The 23,548-nt window shown below is 47.5% G+C and overlaps 1 protein-coding gene across 2 annotated transcripts; it reads right to left on the bottom strand.

Annotated features, from left to right (window-relative positions):
* Positions 1–374: 374 nt before the first annotated feature.
* Positions 375–23,439, bottom strand: HEPH (hephaestin). Of its 2 annotated transcripts, none has more exons than XM_083883790.1 (21): positions 23,402–23,439; positions 20,199–20,397; positions 17,866–18,110; positions 17,159–17,371; positions 16,400–16,579; positions 15,805–16,059; positions 15,140–15,308; positions 13,495–13,634; positions 12,573–12,704; positions 12,203–12,414; positions 10,425–10,575; positions 9,901–10,113; positions 9,375–9,585; positions 8,964–9,103; positions 7,934–8,065; positions 6,409–6,515; positions 5,439–5,661; positions 3,953–4,092; positions 3,417–3,579; positions 2,655–2,687; positions 375–1,101 (listed from the first exon to the last, which is right to left on the bottom strand). In XM_083883790.1, exons 2-21 carry the CDS (start codon positions 20,357–20,359, stop codon positions 857–859), a joined length of 3,465 nt encoding a protein of 1,154 aa, XP_083739916.1. In that variant the 5' UTR covers positions 20,360–20,397; positions 23,402–23,439; the 3' UTR covers positions 375–856. The 2 variants fall into 2 exon arrangements, with proteins under 2 accessions (XP_083739916.1, XP_083739915.1); XM_083883789.1 differs by lacking the exon at positions 23,402–23,439 and adding an exon at positions 23,098–23,168.
* Positions 23,440–23,548: the final 109 nt, after the last annotated feature.

The following is a 23,548-nucleotide window of genomic DNA, read 5'->3' as shown; positions in this document are numbered from 1 at the left end:
AAAACCAGGAACAGAAATATGGAAGCACTAATCTGCATCCATTTGGGAAATGGACATTCAGAGGAGGGAGCTGGACACATATTTCAGAGGGAAAGGCTTGGTACTTGACCTACGGGGCAATGGACTGTGTGGGCACACACAGGATGTTATGGTGACATGTGTGGACATAACTGATGCTGGAAGATGCCCACCACAGCTCACAGGTGAGCTACAGAATCCACCACCCACTCCCAGTCTGCCCCCAGCAAAGAGGAAAAGGATGTGTCACAACAAGGCTGACAGTGAGGCACAGCTTGCCATGGTCCTTGATGGGGTTGTCACAGTGGTATGCAGTGCCCTGAATTACTGTCTGCACACTTACTCATCAAAAACAGCAATCCAACTCTAATATAACAATCTTTTTTTTTTCTGTATTCTTCATTGATTCACAAAACTGAAAATATTATTTCCTTTAAATTAATTACACAAATGGTTCACAGTTTCTTGTGAGACAATCCCCAATTTGGCAATGGAGCAAGACTGGAATCTGGCCTAAGCTATTCTGCTAGAAAAGACCAAGGAGCTGTTCTGGAGAGAAGAAAAATGTCCCCTCTCTTCCTTGGGGAAGGAGAGTACTCCAGAAGGACCTTTTTTAATCATTACTTGTCTTCAGTCAGTCCAAAGGATCCTTGGATCTCTCCTGGATTTTCTTTACAGAGGGCTGAGGAGAATACATGAAGAGGTCAGGGCTCCATCTTTCCCTCCTCAGCTTCTAGAAGTACAGTGCACAATTGAAATGTTGCCCCAAAATCCTTGCTGTGGACAAGAATCCAGCCCCTGCTCCAAGCACACAACTCAGAATGTTTGTACATGTCTTTCAGAGACCAGAATTCTTTTGAGACATGAGTTTGAATCCATCATCCAGGATAGATCTCCGATTGCGTCGTAACTTCCTCTGCCTCTCGAGACGGATGACGGCTCCCAGGAGGACGCCAGCAGCCAGGAGCAGCAGGACTCCTACCACAGCCAGAGAGATGACTGTGGCCTCTATCTGCCCTTGGGTCACCTTAGATCCAAAAAGCATCAGCTTGTGGGACTCATCCTCATCCTCAGACGGCAACCCTGAGAGACAAACAGAAAGGTATTTTCAACGAGAGCCAGCAATACGAGAACTGAAAGGCCGCAAGAAATGCAACAGAGGAGCATTAGGAAAAACATGCTGTAAAGTAGTGGAATCTATACCTCTGGAAACATTCAAAAGATGTGTAGATATGGAGCTTAGAGACATGTTTCAGTGGTAGACACGACAGCACTGAGTTAATGGTTGGACTTGATGATCTTAAAGGTCTTTTCCAACCTTAATGATTCAATGATTCAAAGGAGGGCCTGGTGCTACTCATATGTCAGACCCTCATCCCTGAGCCCACATAGAGATTTGAGATGGATGGTTCCCACCTCAGAACCTGACAGTGTCTCACAGGTGTCCAGCCCAGTCAGCTCCTGCTGTCCCCAGCCCAGAGATGAGAATATGTGTCCAGGGTGGGGCTGCTGCAAGTTGCCCCAGTCCGTGCTCCCTGTGCCCATGGCTGCTGTCCTACACACCACTGAGTGCACTCACTCAGCCATGCCCATGGAGAGTCACCAAGATCCTGTGCTTGCTTGTGCCTCCACACAGAGGCAGCAGCCACCTCCTGTGAGAAGGGGCTGTCTGCTCAGGCAACAATTGTTGGCCAAGGTTTCTGCCTGGTGAGAACACACAAGCTGGTATCTGCACGTGGTATAAACCCAAATTATTTAATATTATCACTACTGCTCTCACATATTTCCTACTCCTCTTCTGGTTTGTCCATTTTGAGTGAGGAAAATGTTGGGGAGAAAATTACTGAAATAACAGTTGAGAAAGCCTGCTGAGTTATAGGTAGGTAGCTGCATTTGTAGCTGGCCTGAACAAGCTCTCAAATCAGCTCAGCTGAATTTCCTACAGCAGCTGAAAAATGGACTTGTGAAGAAAGATGAAGAATCAGAAAAATAAACCACCAGTGTACATTACGCAGACTTCTACCACAGACAATTTCAAAGGGATTGTATCTACTACTCCCTTCTCCCTGCACTGCTCAAGCAAATGTCTTCTCACATCTGTTCTTTACAACACCCAAAAAAAAAAAAAAACCTCCAGGCACGTGCTTGGGCTCTTTTCTTGGGGGAATGTCAGAGCAGAAGGCAGATGTGCTTGTTTGCAAGCTGACTCCATCCCTTCAGCTTGTAGAGGTGATTGTGAAACTTCCCTAAACCACAGGGTCATTTACAGTCCAAAGAGGGAGGACAATCCATCCCAGGCACCCTCCTCTAAATCTTGCCACTACCTAAGCTCACACTCTGAATCTGAATCTATACACAGCAGGCACAACAGGGTGTGAGTTCACTAATCTTTTCCACCTAGCACAGGCAAACAAGCCTAACCAGCCCAAGTTCCTTATTTCTATCACCAGACTGGTGCCCTCCCTGTTATCTACTAAAGCAAGGTCTCACACCAAGGCACTGCCAGGCTGGCACAGTAGAGCTGTGCTGTGTGTGTTCCTCCCTCCCCTTACACAGATCCAAACCTCTGTACTGCTCAGGGATCTGCCCTCTCCCCTTCCCACAGACAGGGTTTGGCAGTGCTGTACACACCGTACCTGGGGTGGCAGTCAAGTCTTCCAGCTCTGACTCTGAAAGGAAACAAAAGGAGGGTCAGAAGGTGCTGGCTGAGAAGGCAAAGCCCAGAACACAACACATCTGGCAAGGATCAGATCCAGAGGCAGCATGGTTTTCCAGGACTAGCAGGCTGTCCTTTGTCCTGTCCATGTTTTCCCTCTCTACAGGAGAAAATAGAATTTTTCTATCACCTGCTTCAGAGGCAGCCCCAGTCCCAGTGCACAACCCTTTCCGGCCTTCAAAAGAAAGGGCTGAGGGAGAAACAGAGATGGCCCTGACACTGGGCAGACACTGGTCACCCACAGCAGAAACACTGGGGCATTCACTGTTTTGGTAATACATCTAAAACCACATCATTATGTGGACTCCACTACAGCCTAACCCAGTACTGAGAGTCACTCACCTCTGAGCACCTTCCAGTTCTCAGTAAGAGCAAGGAAAAAAAAACAAAAACAACACAGTAAAAACTGAGAGCTGAACATGGCAATTCAGACACAAGCTAAAAATCAAATTCAGAATAACAACATAGGTAATGTAAACTCGAGAAAACAATTTGTTTTTTAACTACAGCTCCAGGTATTACCATATTTAAAGGGAACATCATGATTTAATAACACTTAAGTAATTATCTGCTTCATTAACTGTCTTTTTGTAGTATGTAAGAGAGTTGAAATACAAACACTCAGAATTTCACAGCAGTAGCAGGAAGTGCTGCTGGATGTTTTACTGTGACAGCTCCCTACCTCCTCTAGGCAGGACAGTGAAGAGGATCTCCATCCCAGCATGGATATGATCAGACACGTGACAGTGAAGCAGCCATGTCCCAGGGTTCCCAACCACCATCTCCACCATTTCAAAGGTCCCAGGGAACAGATCCACAACATCTGCTCTGTAGCTTTTGCCATTCTGTCAGAAAAGAGAGGCCATTAGCTGCAGTGCTCAATGCATCTTCTCAGAAACCAAATTCTGCCAGTGTTGCTGGGGACCACTTCAGCTTTTTAATGTTCAAAAAATCCCAAAGCTTTCAAAAAGCAGCTCTAGGGCTGCAGCTTGGAAAGCAAACAATCTTATAATGCCTAACCCTAACAAGGATTAAGCTGGACATCTCAGCACAACACAGAGGCTCAGGGAATCAGACAGGGATATGTAAAACTACATCGTTTTCCTCGCTGGGTGAAGTTTCTGCAGAGTCATTAAAAAAAACATTCTAATACAGAGTCAAGTAAAAGTGGTGATATCGGTGGTCAGTATCTGCTTTACCATCAGCAGATATTCTTACCTTGTATATGAAGGTCTCAGCATGAAAATGGACTGTGTGGACATCAACCTCATGACCCATTCCCAGCAGGTACCAGTTCACCCTCTCTCCCTGGTGCATGGTCAGCCCAGGCAAGGTGGCATAGAGCCTGCCATTGATTGCTGTGCAGGGAGTAACACAGAGGAGGAAAGGCTGTTAGAGACATTGAATGGGTGCTGCACCTCCTCAGAGGAAGGTGGCAAATTACAGGCTACAAAGCTCATACAGCACCCAGTGTATCAGCAGCTAGTGTCCCCCACAGGACAGTCCCCCCAGCTCAGCCACTTATCCACTTGCTCACAGCCAGGACAAGTGACTTGCACTCAAAGCCTCAAATAAATCTCAAAAACTACCTTTGCTGAAAATCTGCAGTCAGCCAGCACAAGTAGCTGCTTCTAGAAGTCAAAATGCATAAAAATGGCATTTTCAGCCCAATGGAGAAACAGGTATCTACCTACATACACATAAATGTCTGAATAATTTCCTTGATGAACACTGCAAAGGGGTAAATCCTGCCAGTGGGCAGCCTTGTGGTGCTGTGCCTCAGGCTGCCACACACATCACATTCCAACCACCTGTATGATCCCTGCACGGCAGGACTTTACCTCTCAACTAGCACAGCTGGAAGGAATCCTGCTGTGACTGCACATGCAGGAGAAGGATCAAGTGTGTGAACTGACTGCTATGGCACACATACACAGACTCTTGTGCTCAGATGACAACAAAGGGAATAAGATGGAAAGAGGCAGAATCTGAAGGGAGAGCACCAGGTTTTTACTCCCAGGTCTGCCCTGGACATTCTGTGTAGCCTAAAACAAGTATCTAACTTCAGCATGCTGGTTTTGCTAGCTGTAATACTGGGTTAACAATTACACCTTCATGGACATATATTTGGAGATTCTTTATCTCACCCATACAAAACCAGTAGTAATGACAGTACACAAAATGCTCAGATTCTTATCTCCACAAGTGTCAAGGAATCTGTTTTGCTGAGGGTATTGTAGATATAATATACAGAGAAACTAACATAAATAACACGCTAATTTAAACAAATGTATTCATCCTTCTATGGTAGAAGTAACCTAAAACAGCTAAAACAATTGAGCCACATCTTGCAGCCACATAGCTCAGAAAACTAATTTGATGTCTAACCTACTCTGATGGTCCCCAAGACAAACAGAATTAAATTTATCTGACAAGTTAATTTCATGCTTGATTTTATTTCCTTTTCTGAGTCACTCAGACATATCAGAGATTAACCTCTGGCCAGGATGTTGCTATTCCTCTTTACAGGGACAGCCAGATCAGCCTTCTCTGCAGATCAAAGATTTTGGCTGTAGGTGTGCTGTAACATGGAGAACAGACAGTTTAATTCTGTTTGTACCACGGATAATGGAAGTGGATGAGGACATTCACTACAAGTCAGGCTCCCTACTTAGAGAGGTTGCAGAATCAACACCAACATTACCGTGCATTTTGTTGCTTTCCACAAATTTCTCATCCAGCAGGTCGATCTTGTCATTCCCCTTACTGAAACGTTCCACGTTCTCCTCCAAGTACCAGGACTGATTTTCATCAAAAATCAGGAAAAGCAGAGCAAACTCCCTCTTCACATCCTTCCTGGCCCCACTGGACCGCAGGGCCCCTCTCCGGCAGACCTTCAGGGGCCCGATCAGCCCACTGTACATATCCTAATCAGAAGGAAGGAGAGCTCTGAGGCAAAGACCTTCTCACCCACTTCTATGCACAGTTCTTTGCCTTTCAGGAATCATTTTCTATTCCTGCATCATCCCACCTAAAACAACCAGTGCTGCTGTAAAGTATTCTTGGAGAGCATCAGCCCCTGAAGCACAAGAACAGGAACTGTATGTGCTCTTCTAAATGCAAATCCAAAAGTCATAAATATGGATGGTATCAAAGTATTTTCCACTCAGTGACTGCAAAAACATCTGCAACTTGAGATAAGAAGGCCTTTATTTCTGGGTTGAATGCAATGGTTTATTGTAGGATCCTTCAGGTTGTTGCCCTGTGAAATTAGTGCTATGACACTTCTAGCAATGATAAAATCTGCCTGCTTTATTAATGAAGTTTATTTTGGACAATTTCTGCCTTTCTGTAGATTAGCCTTATGGCTCCCACCAGTAGAAACCATGACCAACTGGGAGATGTTCTAATAGCCTACAAATAACTGGAGGAAGGTTAGTACCAAGGAGAGACAGTGGAATTGTTTTATGAAGATTTGTTAGGAAAAAATAAGGACAGGCATCAGAACAAATTCAGATGATTTCCTCTCCAAGGAGAAGACTGGAGATGTTACCAGGTGATTCTTCCACCTCTGGGCTGGGCCAATCTCTAAGTTGTACCCAACACATATTGTTTTCTAAACAAGGTAAAAAACTAGTCTAATTAGGCTTTTCTGGTTATAACTTTTATTTTACCTTTACTGGGTCCACTGCAGAGTAGTAGATCCAAGGAACACAGGCTGAATCATTTGGCCCTGGACCAGATCTCTCAGGAACTTCCCAGCGGTACGTCACAATGTCACCTGAGGGATAGAACAGCACCGTGCACCAGCTGACACACCCACTCACTAAGCAGCAGCAAAACCAAATGAAAAAAGAAAATCCTGTCTACAAAGACCAAATTCAATTCTGTATTTGCCAGAGATTGCATCTGCCTTCCCCAAACACAAAACAGGATGGAAGTCCTCCTCTCAGAGCAAGACAGAGGGGTCACAGGATGTAAACACTGTCTTGGTACCAGCACAATGCAGGTTTATCTGCTGCTTTTGAGACTGGACCTGACCATGGAAATGATCACGCAATGATTATTCAGACGGAGCTTAAGATAATATTTTTTCTCTTTGAAGTGAACTTATGATGCTGATTCAAATTGAGGTTTAAAATTACCCTTTTTTTCATATTAGCAGCCATTTCATAAAGACAGGATCTGGCTGGTAGCCTGACTGTGGCTTGAACAGTCTGAGCCAGCTGGAGGGTGTAGGAGAAGGGAATACAGGTGACCTCACCCCTGATAAGTAACAGCTGTGTTAATTAACCAGTACAGCCTCACCCCTGATGAGTAACAGCTATATCCAGTAAGGATGAGTGAGATAAAAGAGGGAGTTAGCTGGTAAGGGCAGGATTATCATGGAGGAGAAACCTTGAGAAGCATGAAGGAGAAAATCATGAAGCAGAATCCTGGGGAAAGAGAATCACTGCTGTGGGGTCAGTCTGGGTCTGCAGTTAAAGCCTGTTGCTGGAACCTGCAGTCATAGTCCAGCTGGGTAAAAGCCTGCAAACTAATATATGTAGTCAAAGTTTAGCAGGAAATAAGTAGAAGCCAGAGGCTGCAAGGGAAACCTACAGAAGGAGCTGGCCACAGCCAGAGTCGGCGAATAGTTGGAGTTAAGATGACTAAGCCATGAAGAGGAATAAACCAGGACCCCTCTTACGCTGTGTTTAACAAGAAGTCTGTGCCTTGGCTCATTTTTACCCTCTAATGAGAGGGCTGCTGCAACAGGAGGGGACCAAAAATTAAATACACTGGCATCTGGATCATGAGACAAAGTGGCCATTTCAGTCAGGTCCCAGCAAGCAATTGTGCATTTCTCCCATTTCATGCTGTTTTCATAGTATTGCACTCATGCATCCCAAAGAAGAGGCTCCCTCATCCCAGGACCAGCTGAGCTGTCACATGCCATCACCTTCCCCTTCCCAAAGAGAGGCCGCACTCAGTGTGGGGGGGATAAGGCTGCACACATGTCCCAGATGGCTGCCATCCCCACCCAGATGGTATCACCAAAACTGTCCTGGACCTGAAAGACCAGTTACTGTCCAGCTCCAGCACTTTAATGTAACAAAACCAAGACATCTGAGGCTGCTTTAAGGAAACCAGTCTGGCTCTGGGATAAAATCAGCTGCCTGAGCCCACACAGGAATGCAGCTAGAGACAGGGACCTACCAGGGTTTGCCACTTGGGGATGCCCAGCCTGCTGCTCCAGCACCCCGTGTGCATGGATAGAGTAGGGTCTCGAGGCGTTGTTCTTGAACACGATGTTGAGAATGTCGCCCACTTCCGCCCACAGAAAAGGGCCTTGAGACAGGAAGAGTGTACTCTGAGACCAGCAAAATCCATCAGCACATCTCCTGGGATATTCCCTCCCCCTCTTTCAATATCTTCTCTCCAGAAATATTACCTTACAATATTTATGATGTTCCCCTTCCTCTTCTCTACCTCCCAAAAAGAGAATTGGATGTCAGTCCCAATCCAAGTCTTAGGAAACTGGACTGATACTCACAATGAGGACAATGAAGGTGGTTACACATCTTAACTGGGCCCAGCACAGCTAAGGCTTGATTTCTGAATACTGTTATGCTAAATGTCACATTTGATCACTCCTTGCTATTGGTTTCAAAAAACATGGTAATATTCAGCTGAGCATGACAGTGTTACCAATCAGAGCTGCAGCCTATTTTGAGTGGCAGATGCTCCTCAGCCTGGCTGCCCTGACATCACTTATAGCCTTGGGTTCATAACACAGAGTTCTGTCTCCACAGACCTCCACTCATCAGTGCAAAATGCTCCTCCACTTCCCAAAGTTGCCTGCTTTTGCCCCAGAAGCATTTCTGGCAGCTACAGATTCTCCCCTCTATTTCTCAGACCCCTCTGAAGTCAGTGGTTGTTTCTGTCCCATACTCAGAGAAATGCAGCTCTGAAACACGCTTTACCCAAGCCACAACAGAACACTGGTGCAAAAGCCAGTGGAAATGCCCAGGCTTTCCTACAAGCTGTGCACAGGACTCTTCTAACTCCTGTCTCCAAGGTGGCAGATGTGAGTAGCAGACAGTCCCAATTTTTCTGCACTTATATACACAGCAGATGCCTAAATATCCAGTGAGCCTTCAGATTACAGTTGTGAACCACTTCAGCTTTAGAGCCCCAGTCCCATTGCTGTGTGTGAGGAAGGTGAACCCCCTGCACACATCCTTACCCAGTATCCCTAGGTGCTCATCACCACTTATCCTGGCCTTGGGGGTTTGGAAAGTGCCATCCGTGTACTCCCTGTAAACTGCTTTCTTGTACTTGGAGCCGAGCAGTCCGTTCTCGTTGTTCAGAAACACGTCAGCGTAGCTGAGAGATGCAGAAGGAGTGCTGAGATAACCAAAACCTCACGGGGAGCAAACAACTAACTTATGTCAGGGGGTTCATAAGCTGAAAGGGCTTTCCCAGAGCCAGCTTGGGCTGCAAAGGAGGGCACAACGACATGGAGGGCTGCGCTCCCATTAGCAGCACCACCACCATACGCACCAGGTCACAGGGCAGCCAAGACACCCAACAGGCTCCACCAGGGTCTGCTGGGACACCTGGGAAGGCACAGGCTTCCCCAGAAGGTGGTCTCTACCTCTCTGCAGAGTGGTTGTGGCGTTCCCTCTCCCAGCTGCGGTCGGGCGCGTAGTCCCACACCAGCTCCTCCGCCGCGATGTAGAATGTCCTCACTCCCCTGTAGCGACGGGCAGAGCCAGTGCCCGTCTTCCCACACTTGGAAACGTTGTACTGTTGCCTCATCCCAGACTGGTAGTGATTGCTCGTCTGGCAGTAGATCTCAAAAGTCCCTGAGGGAGGCAGGATGAACAAGGACATCAGTTGCCTCCCTGACCGGTGTCAGTGTGTGCTTGGTATATCTCTGTGGTGCTTAGGGAGCTTGGTTGTCACACACCAAGGTTAAAAGGAGTCATTGGAGAAATCAAGCAGGAATGGCACAACAAAGTCCTACACAAATCAGCTCTAAGGAAGCTTTCTTATACAACAAGCACCAGTAGCACAGCTCACCCTGTAAGAGTTCATACCATGCCAGAGAATCTGCCACAGGAGCAAATACCACAGTGGGAGACTCTTCCATCTGCCCAGTCAGCTGTGCAGGCACTCACCGCTGTTATCAGGCTGCATGACAGCAGTGGCAAACGTGTGGGGGAACAGACTGGCTGAATCTCTCCTCATCCCGTTTATCTGCAAGGTGTTTCCCTGGAACACAGCTCCATGCACATCTGCTTCGCTGCCCAAGCCCAGCAGGTGCCAGGACACTTTGTCTCCTTCACACACGTCCAGCCCAGGCAAGTTACCAAACATAAGTCCATTGATGGCTGGAAAGGAGAAAGCAGTTAACTCTCTTGTAGGCAGGTGTTAGCCAGGAGATTTTGAGCATACTGTACTTGTGGGACAGGCCTGCCAGTCAGAAGAAGGGCTGTTTGTAATTCACCCCTGAATACACTGAGAGCACACTTCTCCAGACAGCTGTGCTGCTTGTCTATGTCTCACCTGGTGCCTCCAGCCTGGCTTGATTCCAGGCCAACACCACACAGCCCTTCCAGCCCCCAGCTCAGCCTTTAGGTGAACATCAGCCCGTGCTTTGCAGGTTCATCCCTGCTGTCATAAGAGCAGCATCCAACCATACCATGCATCCTGTTGGATTCCTCAAAGGCATCATCCTTTTTCACAGATGTCTCTTCCATCCTCAAGTAGTACTTTATGTTGGCATTTAAATACCAGCTGAGGTTCTCGTCAAACACGTTGAAGAGAAGAAAAAATTCTTTGTCGATCCCTTTCTATAATTACAATGATGGTTGTTAACTTTTAAAATGCAACAATTAACTATCCTTAGTGTTAAAGCTTTTTTGCTTTGCTCTTATATTCCCCTTTATTTTAAAACATGGCTCACTGAGGGACAAGACTCTGACTCTTTACTCATGTTGAACATTCCTCTATTTCACAAAAAGCACCACTATTTTTCATGGTATTTCCCACAAATAAAACAAACAAAACTCTGCCACGGCCATGAAGTCAGTGCCCCCTTCCTCCCCCACGCCTGAAGTGTATCTCCAAACCAGACCCAAGACCAGAGCCCAGACACAAGACAAGCTGATGACCACACCACATCCCTTCTGCCTCCTATCACAGGCCTGGATTGGGGATGTTTTAATTACCCTAAATTCTTGAGAGTGTTAATTCTCCTAAGAAATGCATGGTGTTTCCCCACTGAAAGAACATTGTGATGGTGTCCAGACTCTCCTCACTGGTGTCACTGTCCCCAGCAGCACACAGGCAGCTGAGAAGGTGAGCAATTCCCAAGCTGCAGGACACAGGTATAGCAGAGTGGCCACACCTTCCACAACTGAGCATGCTTTAAAGGTTTGCTTGAGACTGTGGAGCCAGAATTGCCACCCCAGGTGATTTTTCCCTGTCTTACATTTACAAAGGTCTGTCTCTTTGGCTTACACTGTTCCAATATCTGCCCATGTTTATCATTATCACAGCTCCTCAAGGGCTGTATGTATTCCCAATCCTCTTTGCTCAGTGGATCCACTCCACTCTGGGCAGCATGTTGATTTCTTCTGCATTCCTAAGTCACACGGTGTCCCCACTGAATGTGATCTCCCCCAGGAAGGCTCTGAGGGCAGCAATCCCCAGACCTGTCACTGCTCCCTGAGTAGTGACATTTCATTTACCCTCTGCTGTCTTTAACAAGGCTCTGATCCTCTGTCTGGTACCTCCCCAGGGATATCAATTTACTCTCTTCCCTAGATTTACTGCCAGGAATAGACTACTCCTGAGTGAAATTCCAAGAGGAAGTTCTGGCTGCCCTTCATGTCTCACCTCTCTGTCAAAAGCCTAAGACTGTCATGGATTTTCACATGCTTTTTTGTAGCCAGCCCTGCTTGAAAATTAACTTCTCTGGCAGAATAAATGAGCCTGACCCCCAACCTCAAAGCATTGAGATTTCACCCAAGCAGAACACCTGTAAGCAAAAATGTCTTTTCAGTGTTTCTGGGACTGCAAGGACTTTTCCATGGGCCTGTCTGAAAGCAGCCTGCTACAGAAGCCTGAGAACAAGAGTTACCTGTAAGGTAACTTTTCCAAGGTACAGTAGTTCAGCAAAGTTTGTCTGTGAGTTAAAAGCAGAGTTCAGGAATTCTTTTGAGGGCAGCTCTTGAGAGCCCAGAACAGTACTAACCTTTCCCGGGCAAGATCTGGGCACAAGCTGTACCAGCATTAACTTGGCCAAGCACAAGGCTTTGATTTGACTCCCCTGCACTTACACTACTGCACATTTGCTCTTAATATGCTCCCTAACATTTTGCTGATGCCTCCTTTCCCTACACAAAAGCAAAAACCTGGTAGGAACAGGGCAGGAAAACCCCCTTAGGTAGGAACAGGACAGGAAAACCCCTTTACCTGCTTGTTGTTGTCATCCAAAGTGCCCGACTTGCAGATGAGCAGAGGCCCCACTAAGCCTGAGCTGGAGTCTTTGATAGGGTTGGCAGCAGAGCTGTACATCCAGGTGAGGCAGGGAGGGTCGCTGGGCGTGGGCCCCACATGCCTTGGCACAGTCCAGCGGTACGTGAAGTTCTGCAGTGGCGCCACAGAAACCCCATTCTGGGACAGCCCTTTAAAACAGGGATTTACAGGGTTATTCCAGAGTCCCTGCACAAACTGGGTTACACCTTCTCACCAGCTACTTTCAGAGTAGGCTTTACTTCATTTGTGTCAACCAAATACCCAGCACCTCTGATGGGGGTGTACTCAAGAAAAGGGATCCACCAACCATCGTGGTACCACATCCCTTCCGATGCCTTCCCATAGGACACTCCATGTGGCTGGATGCTGAAGGGCCAGGAGGCTTTGTTAAAAAATGTCACTAGGATGGTGTCTCCAACTTCAGCTTTGATCACCGGACCTAGAATACAGCAGAGAGCACATCAGCACATCAGAGAGCATTTCCCCGGGCCATCAGGCAAGCCAAAGCACACAGGGCACCTTCCTCCGAGCTGCAGGGCCAAAGATGAGAGCCAGCAGATGGCCGGGCCTTGTTGCTGCTGAAGGCAGCTCAGTGGGAGCAGGGGCTGGCAAGGATTGTCTGAAAGTAGTGTGAGTCCACAGGAGAACTCAGAGAGGCATCACTCCTTCACACAGGGAAATAACAGAACTGCCAGATGTGCTGGAATGCTCTCAGGATAGGCCCACATCTCTCTCCCAGCTATGTAAGGCCCCATCAGCCACCCAAAACGTGTCTCAGAGGTGTGAGGTGCTCCAAGCCCACTAGACTTGTAAGCCCGTGACCCAGCTAGCCAGAGAGGAGCTATGAATCTTTACCATGCCTGTCCCCAAGCACCCACCCAGGAGAGAAAGCTCTCTGTGTGAACATGGGGTTTGCTGCATGCCTTGAAGGGGCTCAGACAAAACACATAACCAGGAGCTGTTGCTGTGATCTGTTTAGCTCTAGTCACACATACTATACTGTGTCCCACAGCCCTTACCTCTGGAACACCTCTGGAATGACCCCTGAAGTGATTCTGTCCATTCTACCACCCTGCACCTTGGCCTGTTCCCTTTGCTCTCAGATGTGACTGTTGTGAAGCATCTCTCATGCCCCTTCCTGCCATTCTAAATGAGCAGGCAGGTACAGCCACCTGCCACTCCCAGCATCAGCATCCTTCTCACAGACACTAACAGGGGATGATTCTCACCAAGTATTCCAAGGTGCTTCTCTTCTTCTGATTGCTGCTTTTCCTCACGGAAGCTCTCATCAGTATATTCCACATACTTTGCCTTCCAATAGACACCCCCAATTCGGTAGAGGCTACGCTTGAAGTACTGTTCAGCAGGACTAAATGTAAAAAGCAAATGTCAGGTCACATCATAGAAAAATCAGCCCCGTTCCCCTGCTCAAGGCCATCAGTATCTCCAAATCAAGCAGTATTTCAGACAAGGACAGCAACTCTAGTTTGGAACAAGCACAGCTTTGACTCTGCAAAGCTTTTTTGCCCTTACAGACTCATCCACCTGTGTGTTCAGGGAGCACCTGTAGCACACAGCCCTCTCCCAGGTGAGCCTGCCAGGTGATGCTGTAGTACACCACAACCACACAAAGACTCTGACTACAGAAGGCTGAGAATGACTCCTCTATTCTCAGGAAGTGTCTTCCCTTTTATACTATTCAACACAGGCCAATTTGATTGGTGACAAGAAGACAAACTTCTTCAATCACATTGGGTAGACCAGAGGAACATCAAGAAGAAAGTTCCCTCCTAGTGAAAATACGTAAACAATTTTGCCATTACCAAAACATGTCTCTTGTTTACAGAAAATTCCCTGGGAAAGGAATTTCAGAAAACCAAACATCTCAGGCACAAACCAGGGCTACAGCCAGGTGTGATCCCTACATAAGATGCATGAAGGAATGAACAAATCTGCAGTGCAGTCAGTGGAAAGGCAGTGCTAGAACTCCAACCTCTTCAGAAGCTGGGGAGAGCCCAAGTCACAACTAAAATAAACAGCTGTAAAGGTATTTATTTCCTTTACTACCACCCTCACCAAATACAAGTACCAAGCCTTGCAGGAGAGGCAATGCAGTTACAAGGCCAGCTCACAGGTCTAAGGTCTGCAAGGCTCACTGCATGGAATTGGGTAAATAATTAACCATTCTACATTTCCTCTTCTCCATCTGATTAAGGTACATCCTCTCCAACAGATTACTAGGGAAGGGAAGTAATCTCTGTGGAGGGAGAAGAATCTCTCCTTCAGTTAGTCAAAGACTGAATGGAGAGTCTCTCAACTGCTACTCCAGTAACCTGACCATGGGATGGAGGGCTGCTATCCAAGTCCTTGCATCTGATTTCCTAAAGAAATTGCTTCCTGCAGCAACATCATCCTGAGGCTCATCTGCAGGCCAGCTCTGCCACCCTGTGTCTGCTGCAACAGGGGCTTTTTGAGTGATTTCACAAATAGAACAATCTGTTCCTAAGTAAAAAGTTCCAAAATAGATTAATCCGTTCCTAGGTCAGGCATGCTAGGTTAACAAACAGAAATGAAGCCCAGAGACAAATGTGGTGGCTCACACTGTACATCTGCTGGGACTTCTGCTGCTTGTGGGTACAGCTGTGTCCCACAGCACTCCCATGGGAAGGCCCCACGGTATCTGTACTGCTCTCAGTGCAGTCCAGCTACAGCAGCCTCCCTTTCTAGATGGGGTGATCAGCCTTTCCAGGAAATGTACCCCATGTGAACAGCACGCAGGTATTTCAAAAATAAATTCCACATTTTCCTGAGCAGCCTTCCTGATAGAAGCCAGACTCTCCAAACACTGCCCAAGCCCAGCAGCCTCTCACTTACCTGCCTGTGTCACTGAGCTGCTTCCCACTGAGGCGGTCGAGCCCCGAGGGTCCATAGTCCCACTGCACCTCCTTGGCAGCTATGAAGTATTTCCGAACTCTCCCATCCAGGCCAGGTGCCTCAGCTTGCCGAGAGCAGGGCCGGACCTCATAGAGTGCTGCCATCCCAGCTGCCCAAGACACAAGGGTGGACACTCACTTAGCCCCTCCAGCCAGCCTAAGGGGCAGTCCCACCTTCCCTCTGCTGTTCCAAATGGCATGTGGATGGGAGAAGGCCACTCCACAGCAAGGAGTTTTGTGTCAGTGAGCAGAACTTCCATCCTTAGATATTGGATGTTATGGAAGGATGGACAGAGAGTGACTAGAGTCTTCTGCTGTCCTCAGATCTACCATGCAAGTGCCTCTTACAGGGATCAGAGCTCCCAAGGCACTGCCTCCTCTCAGCTTTCAGCAGTACCAAGCATCACACCATGGGCCAAGTCAACCCCATCAAAGCTGCCCTGCACATTAGTAACAGCCCACTCCCAGTTTTACAAGACAAGGCATCACCCACTCATCTGGGGACATTTTTCATGCCCAAGGCACTGTTCCCTACCACACTGTACATCATGTATAGAAAAAAACAGAGGACACAGAGTCCGGGACATATTCCACCCTCTACCTTACCTTGTATGTGATCATTGACCTGGCAGCTCAGCAGCCATCTCCCAGGGTTCCTGGGGATCATTTCTGCTGTAACAAAAGTGGCTGGGAAGAGGCTGGCCACGTCTGTCCTGTGGCCCCGGATTTTGAGTGTCTCTCCATGGAAGTAGGCTGTGTGAACATCAATTTCATTGCCCATCCCAAAGAGGTACCATGAAACAGAATCCCCAGCACACATCTTCAGCTCAGGGAGGTTGCCAAACACATAACCATTAATAGCTGCAAAACCAAGCAAGCCAAAATTAGAGAGCAGAAAATAGATTTTCAGAGCCCCTGCCAGCAATTAAAAGCACAGACACAACAGGAGGATGGACCTAACCAGAACTCCCCTTCCTCTTCTGCTTTGGAGAGCCCAGCTCCACAGCTCGTTCTTAAAACAAAGGGTATAAAAGCTCACTCAAGCCAAAGACAAACCCAAAACAATACTTCTATTTTATGGAGTTGTTGCCCTGTCCCTGAGATATTATTTCCTAAGTACATGATCTCAGAGCGGATCCTGGAGCACTGACACTCCTCAGTGTCTCAGCAGACACACTGGCCTCACAGAGGTGGCACTGACCATGCATTTTGTTGCTCTCCTGAAATTCCTCATCTTCTTTGTCTACAGAGCCAGGCTCTGCGCAGAATGATGCAATGTTCTCATCCAGGTACCAGCTTAGGTTCTCATCCACCACACTGAACATCAGAAAGAAATCAACATCCACGTCTGAGCGCCTTTGAGAGCTGCCAGTCAGCACTCCTGAGGTGAAAGGAGAGAGGAATGAATGGAGAAAATCACTCATGCAGAAAATCATACATCAGGCAAGAGATTAAAACAGCAGTAGCAGAGTAAGTCTTGCCACGTGAGCTGGAGACAGATGCTTTCCCACCATCCTCACAGCTCACCACAGAGCAGCAAGCTCACCCTTTTCCAAATACACCCCTGCCCTTACAGCTCTCTCTCCCAGGCAGCTCTGCCACTGCAGGCCCCAACTACAACACCTTCAGTCTTCTCACTCCTGCTGAAACCAACCACTCACCATATTTTCAATACACAAACTAGATCTTGGACAACAGTCCTGCTTTTAACATGGATTCAAGCAGCTCTCTCACATCAAGAGGCCTGCAAGCTCACCTGCCCAACCACTAAGGGATAATGACAATGCAGTGACCAGAATCCAGCTAGAACTCAGGTACTGTTCTCTCTAACCAAGTTGCATTTCCCCCTGAAACTGGGAGCTGCACACCAGAGTATCTTCACATCCTATCCTTATTCATACCACAAGAACTTTACATTAAGGAACTGCAGGCCTCAGCTGCTTTCTCTTGGTGTTTTCACCTGTTTTACATGTAAGTAAAGGCCCAATTAATCCAGATGCAATGTCCCTTGGTGCATCAATATGAGAGTGGTAGATCCAGGTCAGGCAGTTTGGGTCATCATCAGTTGGACTGTGATCTTCAGGAACAGTCCAAGTATAGGTGTAATTCCTTCCTGGGAAAACAGCATCATCCTTCTTCTGATCCTGGGGGGACATATCAGGATACAGGGATCCTAGAACAATTGAGCAATCACAACATCCATTCATAAAGAGCCAAGATGCCTACACATGTAACCTTATACTGAACTGCAGCTCACCATCCCAAGGCTGAAATACTGTTTAATCATCACTTCCTCAAAGAGGCACTGAGGCACAGAGCCACTCTAAGGCAACTTGCCCAGTAAACTGGCCAGCACAGAGTCAGCAGGATTATTTCCATTCTGCCTGGTGCTGCTTTGCCTTCAATTCTGCACCATGCCCCCACAACCAGTCTCTCTCTACAATCTCTAGAGCTGATCAGTGTTTTGGAGGTTCTAAAAACCAATAAACCTGGGCCCAGGTCAGGACTCCAGCCCCATGACCCTGCTAACCCTACACCTGGTGTCTTTACCAAGCACCCAAAGGCAGTTGCTTTCCAGCTGGGGCTTTAGGGACAGTCCTCTTCCATGCATACTCCTAAATCCCCAGTGAGAAAAGTCTGTCTCCATGATGGCAGTAGCTCATTTACCTTCAGAGTCCTTTTCGTAGAAAACACCATGAGGATGGATTGTGTATGGTCGAGTAGCAAAGTTTTTTAGGTGTACTTGAATGGTATCCCCCACTTCTGCTCGGATGATGGGCCCAAGGAACCCCAGCCAGGCAGGTTTGGGGATCTCAGTGGTGTACGTGGAGTCCGTGTATTGCTTATAGACAGATTTCTTGTACGTGCTTCCCACCCTGTCTTTCCCGGACTGCAGGAATGCTGAGGCCTGGCTGTTGAATTCAAAGGGAAAGGCACTATGAGTCATCATTATAACACAACAGCTGGTCAATACTGCAGCAGAACAATGGTGACACTCCACTTTCCAGGGTACAGCTGAAAGCTTTGGCGTTAGAGGACCCTGGGATGCCCTAGGCCAGCCATGCATGGCCACAACCTCAGTCCCAGCTCTCTTCACCAACAGACAAAGTGCAGCCTGAACTGTGCCCTGCAAACAAGAAATGGGAAGGACAGTGCTTCCCAGACAATCCCACATGGGTGTCACAGGGAAAACCTTTCTAATGCCTCCTTCAGCCTTCACTGGGCTCTTCAAACCTCACTTCAATTCCTTTGTGGCATTTCCAGCTAAATCACAATGCAGGTACAGTGGAGTCCTGAGCTCTCTGGCCAAAATTTGAAGTCTGAATGATGATTTTCTACTTAACAGTTTCCAAATTCCTTCCAGAGTGGTGGACAAGTCAGGCAGGTACATGCCCAGCACATAACCAGCTTCCAGAGTTAAAACCTCATACAGGTACTAAAGTTTAACTCACAAGCGTATTTGCTCTTTATGGGTAATTCTTAATAGATAAGAGATGAATCACAGTTCAGGTATTAGTGGAACCAGCCTAAACGAGAGCCAAGGTCACTTCCCTCACTTCCCCTTCGGATTGATCTCCCATAGCAGTAGAGCAGCCCTGGAAGGGAGGTAAACTATAATGTGCCTCTCAGAGAATGAACAGTGGAGACCCAAATATTCAGCTTTGGCCTCATCATTCAAGAAAAGGCAGGGCTTGGCCCTGGCTATACAATCCAGAGTTCAGCCCTTTGCCAAGTCATCTCTGCAGCCAATATCAGTGAAGATTTTAAGATTATTTGTTTTACAGATGTGCCTCTTTCTCCCCACACTGTCCATTTCTCCCCGAAAAAAAAAAAAACTCCTTGAAATAATTTGCTACCTCTATCAATCACATCAACATCTCATCCCTTTCTAATTGCCAGCAGCTTCATTTCTGCAATTGTTGTACAAATTGGTTCCATTAACTAATTGTTTGCAGTGACAAGTTTTTAAATTGCTTTTAAGTCCAGTGGCCCTGAATTTAATTTCCTTCTCTTCATGCATTATGAGAGAAACTAAACAAAATCCACTGCATTCATGATCACTTTAGGAGTCAGTGGTAACATCTTTATCAATCCTGAATTTTGGAGTGTTTCCTGTGAACTTATTTACATCTACACAGCATCTCCAGACAACAGAGAGTTTTCTAAACTGACAGACCTTGATGTTTCTGTGCACCTTTCCTGTTCCCGTTGTGCTGTTTCTGAAGGAGGTGTCTGAACCTGAGTGTTAGTTATTATGGAAGGTGAGAGCAGGTCAAAAATACCAGCTATTTGTCATAGAAAATGAGGGCAAGGAAAAGAAGCACAAATGCCTTTAAAATGCTATGGAAACCTTTTAAAAAACAAAACAAACCACACACAAAAAAACACCAACCAAAGAAAAAGGCCTGATGTTTTGAAAGCTAAACCCTAAACGCTGTTTGTATAGTAACTCGAACCAATTATTGCAGTTTCCAAATTTACTTTTGTGAGAAAAACAAAAACGTTTTTCAAAAACAGCCCCTAAAATCCCACGCAGGAAGTCCCGTTAAGTCTAAGGCTTGAAATTCCACTGAAAGGAAAACAAGCTGGCTCTGGGAAGTCATTTATATAAAGATGAAAAGTCATCATGCTTCAGGATAAACAGGCTGATGACCAGCTGGAACTAAGCAAAACGAAACTCCAGGGTAGAGCATTGCAAAATCTGGGGGATTTTAGAACAATCTGTTCTGTATCTCTATTTTCTGTTCCGTGTTTGTTTTCCATACACTTCTCTCTGGTGTGTGGGCTCTGGACTCTCCAGACTAACCATCCCTTTTCCCACTGACACATGTTTTACCACAGGGGCATAAAACAAGTTAAACATTAAGCTCATAAAGATCAGAATCTGCGGGAGTGTGTCTCTTGCTTGCTGAGATGCCCCAAAATACTTGCATTAAATTACACATCAAATGACAGCTCGAAGCCAGCCCCAGATTAAACCCTGTTAGAAGAGAATCTACCTGTTACTTGCAATGCTCTGGTTAGTGAACACATTCCTGCCCATGGGAGCATAATTCCAGTCCACCTCACGGATGCCCAGGTAATAGACTCGGGTGACACCCGCAGCAAACGTGGGTGACAGCATGGGGATGCACAGCAGCAACCACCAGACTGATCCCATCGCAGCCTGGAGAGAAGTCAAGTCTTTGGAAGTCACACCTGTTTGGGAAACACGAAAAGAATGGAGCAGAATATGAGCATTTGGTTTGAAGGTGCTGGACATTCTGAGAGGGCACAAGAAATCAGGTGTAAGTACTTCTGGGATCATTATTGAAACACTGAAGGAGGAACTCAATCTTTAACAAAATTGACACACAAGGTAGGTGGAGATCATGGTAATGATCCCCCAATACCAAATGTGCTGCTCTCACATAGTTTGATTAACCCTTTTTCCACTACTGTTCACATTCCAAATCATCCCAGAAGTCCACACATACAGTTCAAGGAAATAGTCCTGAGCAGGTTATCTATATATTTTAAACTGTCACCAAGATCTTGCTATTCTAAGTCACCTGAGGAAGTAGTTTAGTCACTATGAAGTAATTTTAACTTCTTTAAAGATGGCTCTTAGGGAGCAGCTATCTGTTATCCAGGAGTACATTTGAAACAGGCTGCAAAAGGTTTTTCCTTTCTGTTCCATTATTTTCCCCACATTTTTGATCAGTAAATAGCTTACTCATAAAACTTCCAATTGACACCAAGCTTGTTGGCAATAAGCAACAGAAATACTCGAAAGAGAGTTGGGAAAAAGTTAGGGAAACTGTCTGAAATCATCAAAATACAAGGTGTGTGAACACAGGCTCAAAGAACCGCCTGTAAGAATGAAAGGCTGATGCAATATGGGGCAGTAGAACTACACCAAAAGATAAGGAAGGATTAAACTGCATTTAAGAATCACATGAAAATGACTACAAAAGTTCTCACACAATGATGCCCTTAACAAAGCTGGATGTAGCTAACAAACAAACCACACCTAAATGAGAGCGGAGCTACAGCTCTTGAGACATGTAACAGCAACTCAGAATAGCAGAGAGAAACAGAATGCAAGACAATGAGAAACATGACCTAGCAAGAAAACTCAGAAGAATCAGTTCCCATACAGAAAGGCTTGGTGACACAGCACCGTGGCAAAGCCTTTTTATAAAGAGACTGTCATTATTTAGCATTACTGTCTTTGTAACAGAAACATGAATGTATAAGGTCTGTCTGTTACAAAGCTGGATATTCTCTAAGCTTTCACTCAGCACAACAGAGCTGCTTTGAAACTTCTTTTAACACCTGATACCCAACAGCCATGAGTCAAACCCAGCACACTGCAATGGACTAAACACCTGCCAAAGCTTCACTTCTTGATTTCCAAACACGCTGTGCTATTCTCAGAAGCTAATGATAATCAAGTATTGCTGTTTCCAAGTAGTCATCAAACCGGACAAAGTTTGGAGACACCTTCTTTCCCTCCTTTCTCAGAAGAGAGCTGTAGGGATTTCTAAATCTGTGTTTTGGATCCATCAACACAGGACAGCTCTGCCCCAGTGGCTCCACCAGCCAGTCCCCTTCAGAAGCTCCTGGTCATACACCTGACAAAACTCAGATACAGAACGGCCCCTTCAGAGTGGCTTCAGCAGTGCGGGAACAACAGCAGCACTCTGGCTACCCACCACTCAGCCACTGACTTATTCCCTGCTGCTCTTCACAGGGAGGTAAAATACCTTTTTTAACTCACTCTGTGCCAGCATGGACTCAAAGACAGGAGCTTGGAAAGCCGTACCTGTGCCGTTTCACACAGCAGACCAGCAAAAGGCAGCGGTGACAGCAATGAGGAAGAGGAACAGCAGCACCAGCCCTCAGCCTGAAACCTGCCAGCACACACCCCGAGGGAAGGGCAGCGGGATGCTCCTGAGTCAGCCCGAGTTATGACCTTCGTGTCAGCTCGGGGCAAAGTTCGGGGAGCTTCCTGCACACACTGGGTGGCCTCCTCAAGGCCCGGGAGCCGCCGAGCCCAGGCATGCGGGGCAGGCTGCTCTTTGTGAGCTCCACACCACAGCGGAGAACAGCGGGCTCCCAAAGCTGCCTGTGAAAAATGCCTATGGAGACAAACCCGCCGTGCCAGAGCCAGAGTCACACACAGACACGGGTCCTGGCGTTCTGAGCCGTGTTTTACCATTGAAGAGCCAAGGACAAGTCTCTGGGACAGCGTTCCCAAGGCTTTACTAGATCCCCACCTTGGAGTTTGACCACATCTCACATACCTCTGGGGTAACTGTAGGGAATAGCAAAATATATACCTGAATGGAGATGTAGCAGCTGACACAAAGTCTGTGCCCAAATAAATACCCTTCACGGCAGCTAATCCCCGTTTAGTTACTCGACTAGCACAAGGTGAAAGTAGATAAATTAGTTTGAAAAGTTTTTGTTTTCAATTTTTCATTGATATTAATGATTGCCTTGATTAAAGAAAGGAAACAAAAAAAAAAAAAAAAAAAAAAAAAAAAAGAAGAAGAAGAAGAAAGAAAGAATGCCAAAACCAACCCAAGTTTTACATTACATCCATCCCTGAAGAAGAAGAAGAAAGAAAGCCAAAACCAACCCAAGTTTTACATTACATCTATCCCTGAACCTTGTACTTTACAGCACAATCCTCCCCCAGGAGTGCCCTTTACCAGGTCCCCGACGGCACAGGAACCGCGGATGAAAGGAATGAAAGGAAACCAGATTTCAGGCGGGCTGCTGGGACCCGACCCCCACCTGACCGAGGCACACAGGGATACCCCCCACACCCGCCTGCAGGGAAACCCCAGCCTGGGAGCGGGGGGAAAGCACAGAGGAGGAAGGCGGGAGGACGGGGGGCTCATCCCTTACGTGCGGAGCGGGAGGCGGCGGAGCGGGACGCGGGACGGCCGGCGGGGACCAGCCCTGCAGGACAAAGGGGCGCCGCCTCCCTCCGCGGGCTGACCGAGCCCGGCCCGGCCCGGCCCGGCCCCGCCGCTCCCGCCCACAGGAGGGGCCGGCCTGCCCCGCCCCGCACCTGCGGCCGCGCCTCGGCCCGGCCCGCCCCGCCCCGCGGCGTGCACCTGTCCGCCCCGCCCAGGGCTCGGCCCCCGCTATGGGGAGCCTCTGGAAGGCGGGCAGGGGCGGTGGCGGAGCGGCGGGCAGCGGGACCCACCTGCTGGGCGGGACCGGCGGCCGCCCCGGCCGAGCCCTCCCCGGGGATTTACCGGGGCCGCGGCCGCGGCGCCTTTAAATGCCTGCGGTGACGTCACGCGGCCGCGCGCTCCCCCGGGAGCACAACAAGAGTCACGCTCGCGGCCGC

Source organism: Zosterops lateralis (assembly GCF_965231275.1).
Source record: "Zosterops lateralis genome assembly, chromosome: Z".
Classification (NCBI taxonomy): domain Eukaryota; kingdom Metazoa; phylum Chordata; class Aves; order Passeriformes; family Zosteropidae; genus Zosterops; species Zosterops lateralis.
This window is presented reverse-complemented; position numbering and strand designations above follow the sequence as displayed.

What these genes read in the sequence shown, in the direction of transcription:
- HEPH (XM_083883790.1), bottom strand. Translation starts at nt 20,359, where the DNA reads ATGGGATCAGTCTGGTGGTTGCTGCTGTGCATCCCCATGCTGTCACCC. An exon ending in CAGCTCAGTGACACAGGCAG is followed by an intron (nt 13,635 to 15,139) that starts GTAAGTGAGAGG and finishes TTTTACATTTAG; the next exon opens with TCCTGCTGAACAGTACTTCA. An exon ending in CTGAGACCTTCATATACAAG is followed by an intron (nt 3,580 to 3,952) that starts GTAAGAATATCT and finishes CTTTTCTGACAG; the next exon opens with AATGGCAAAAGCTACAGAGC.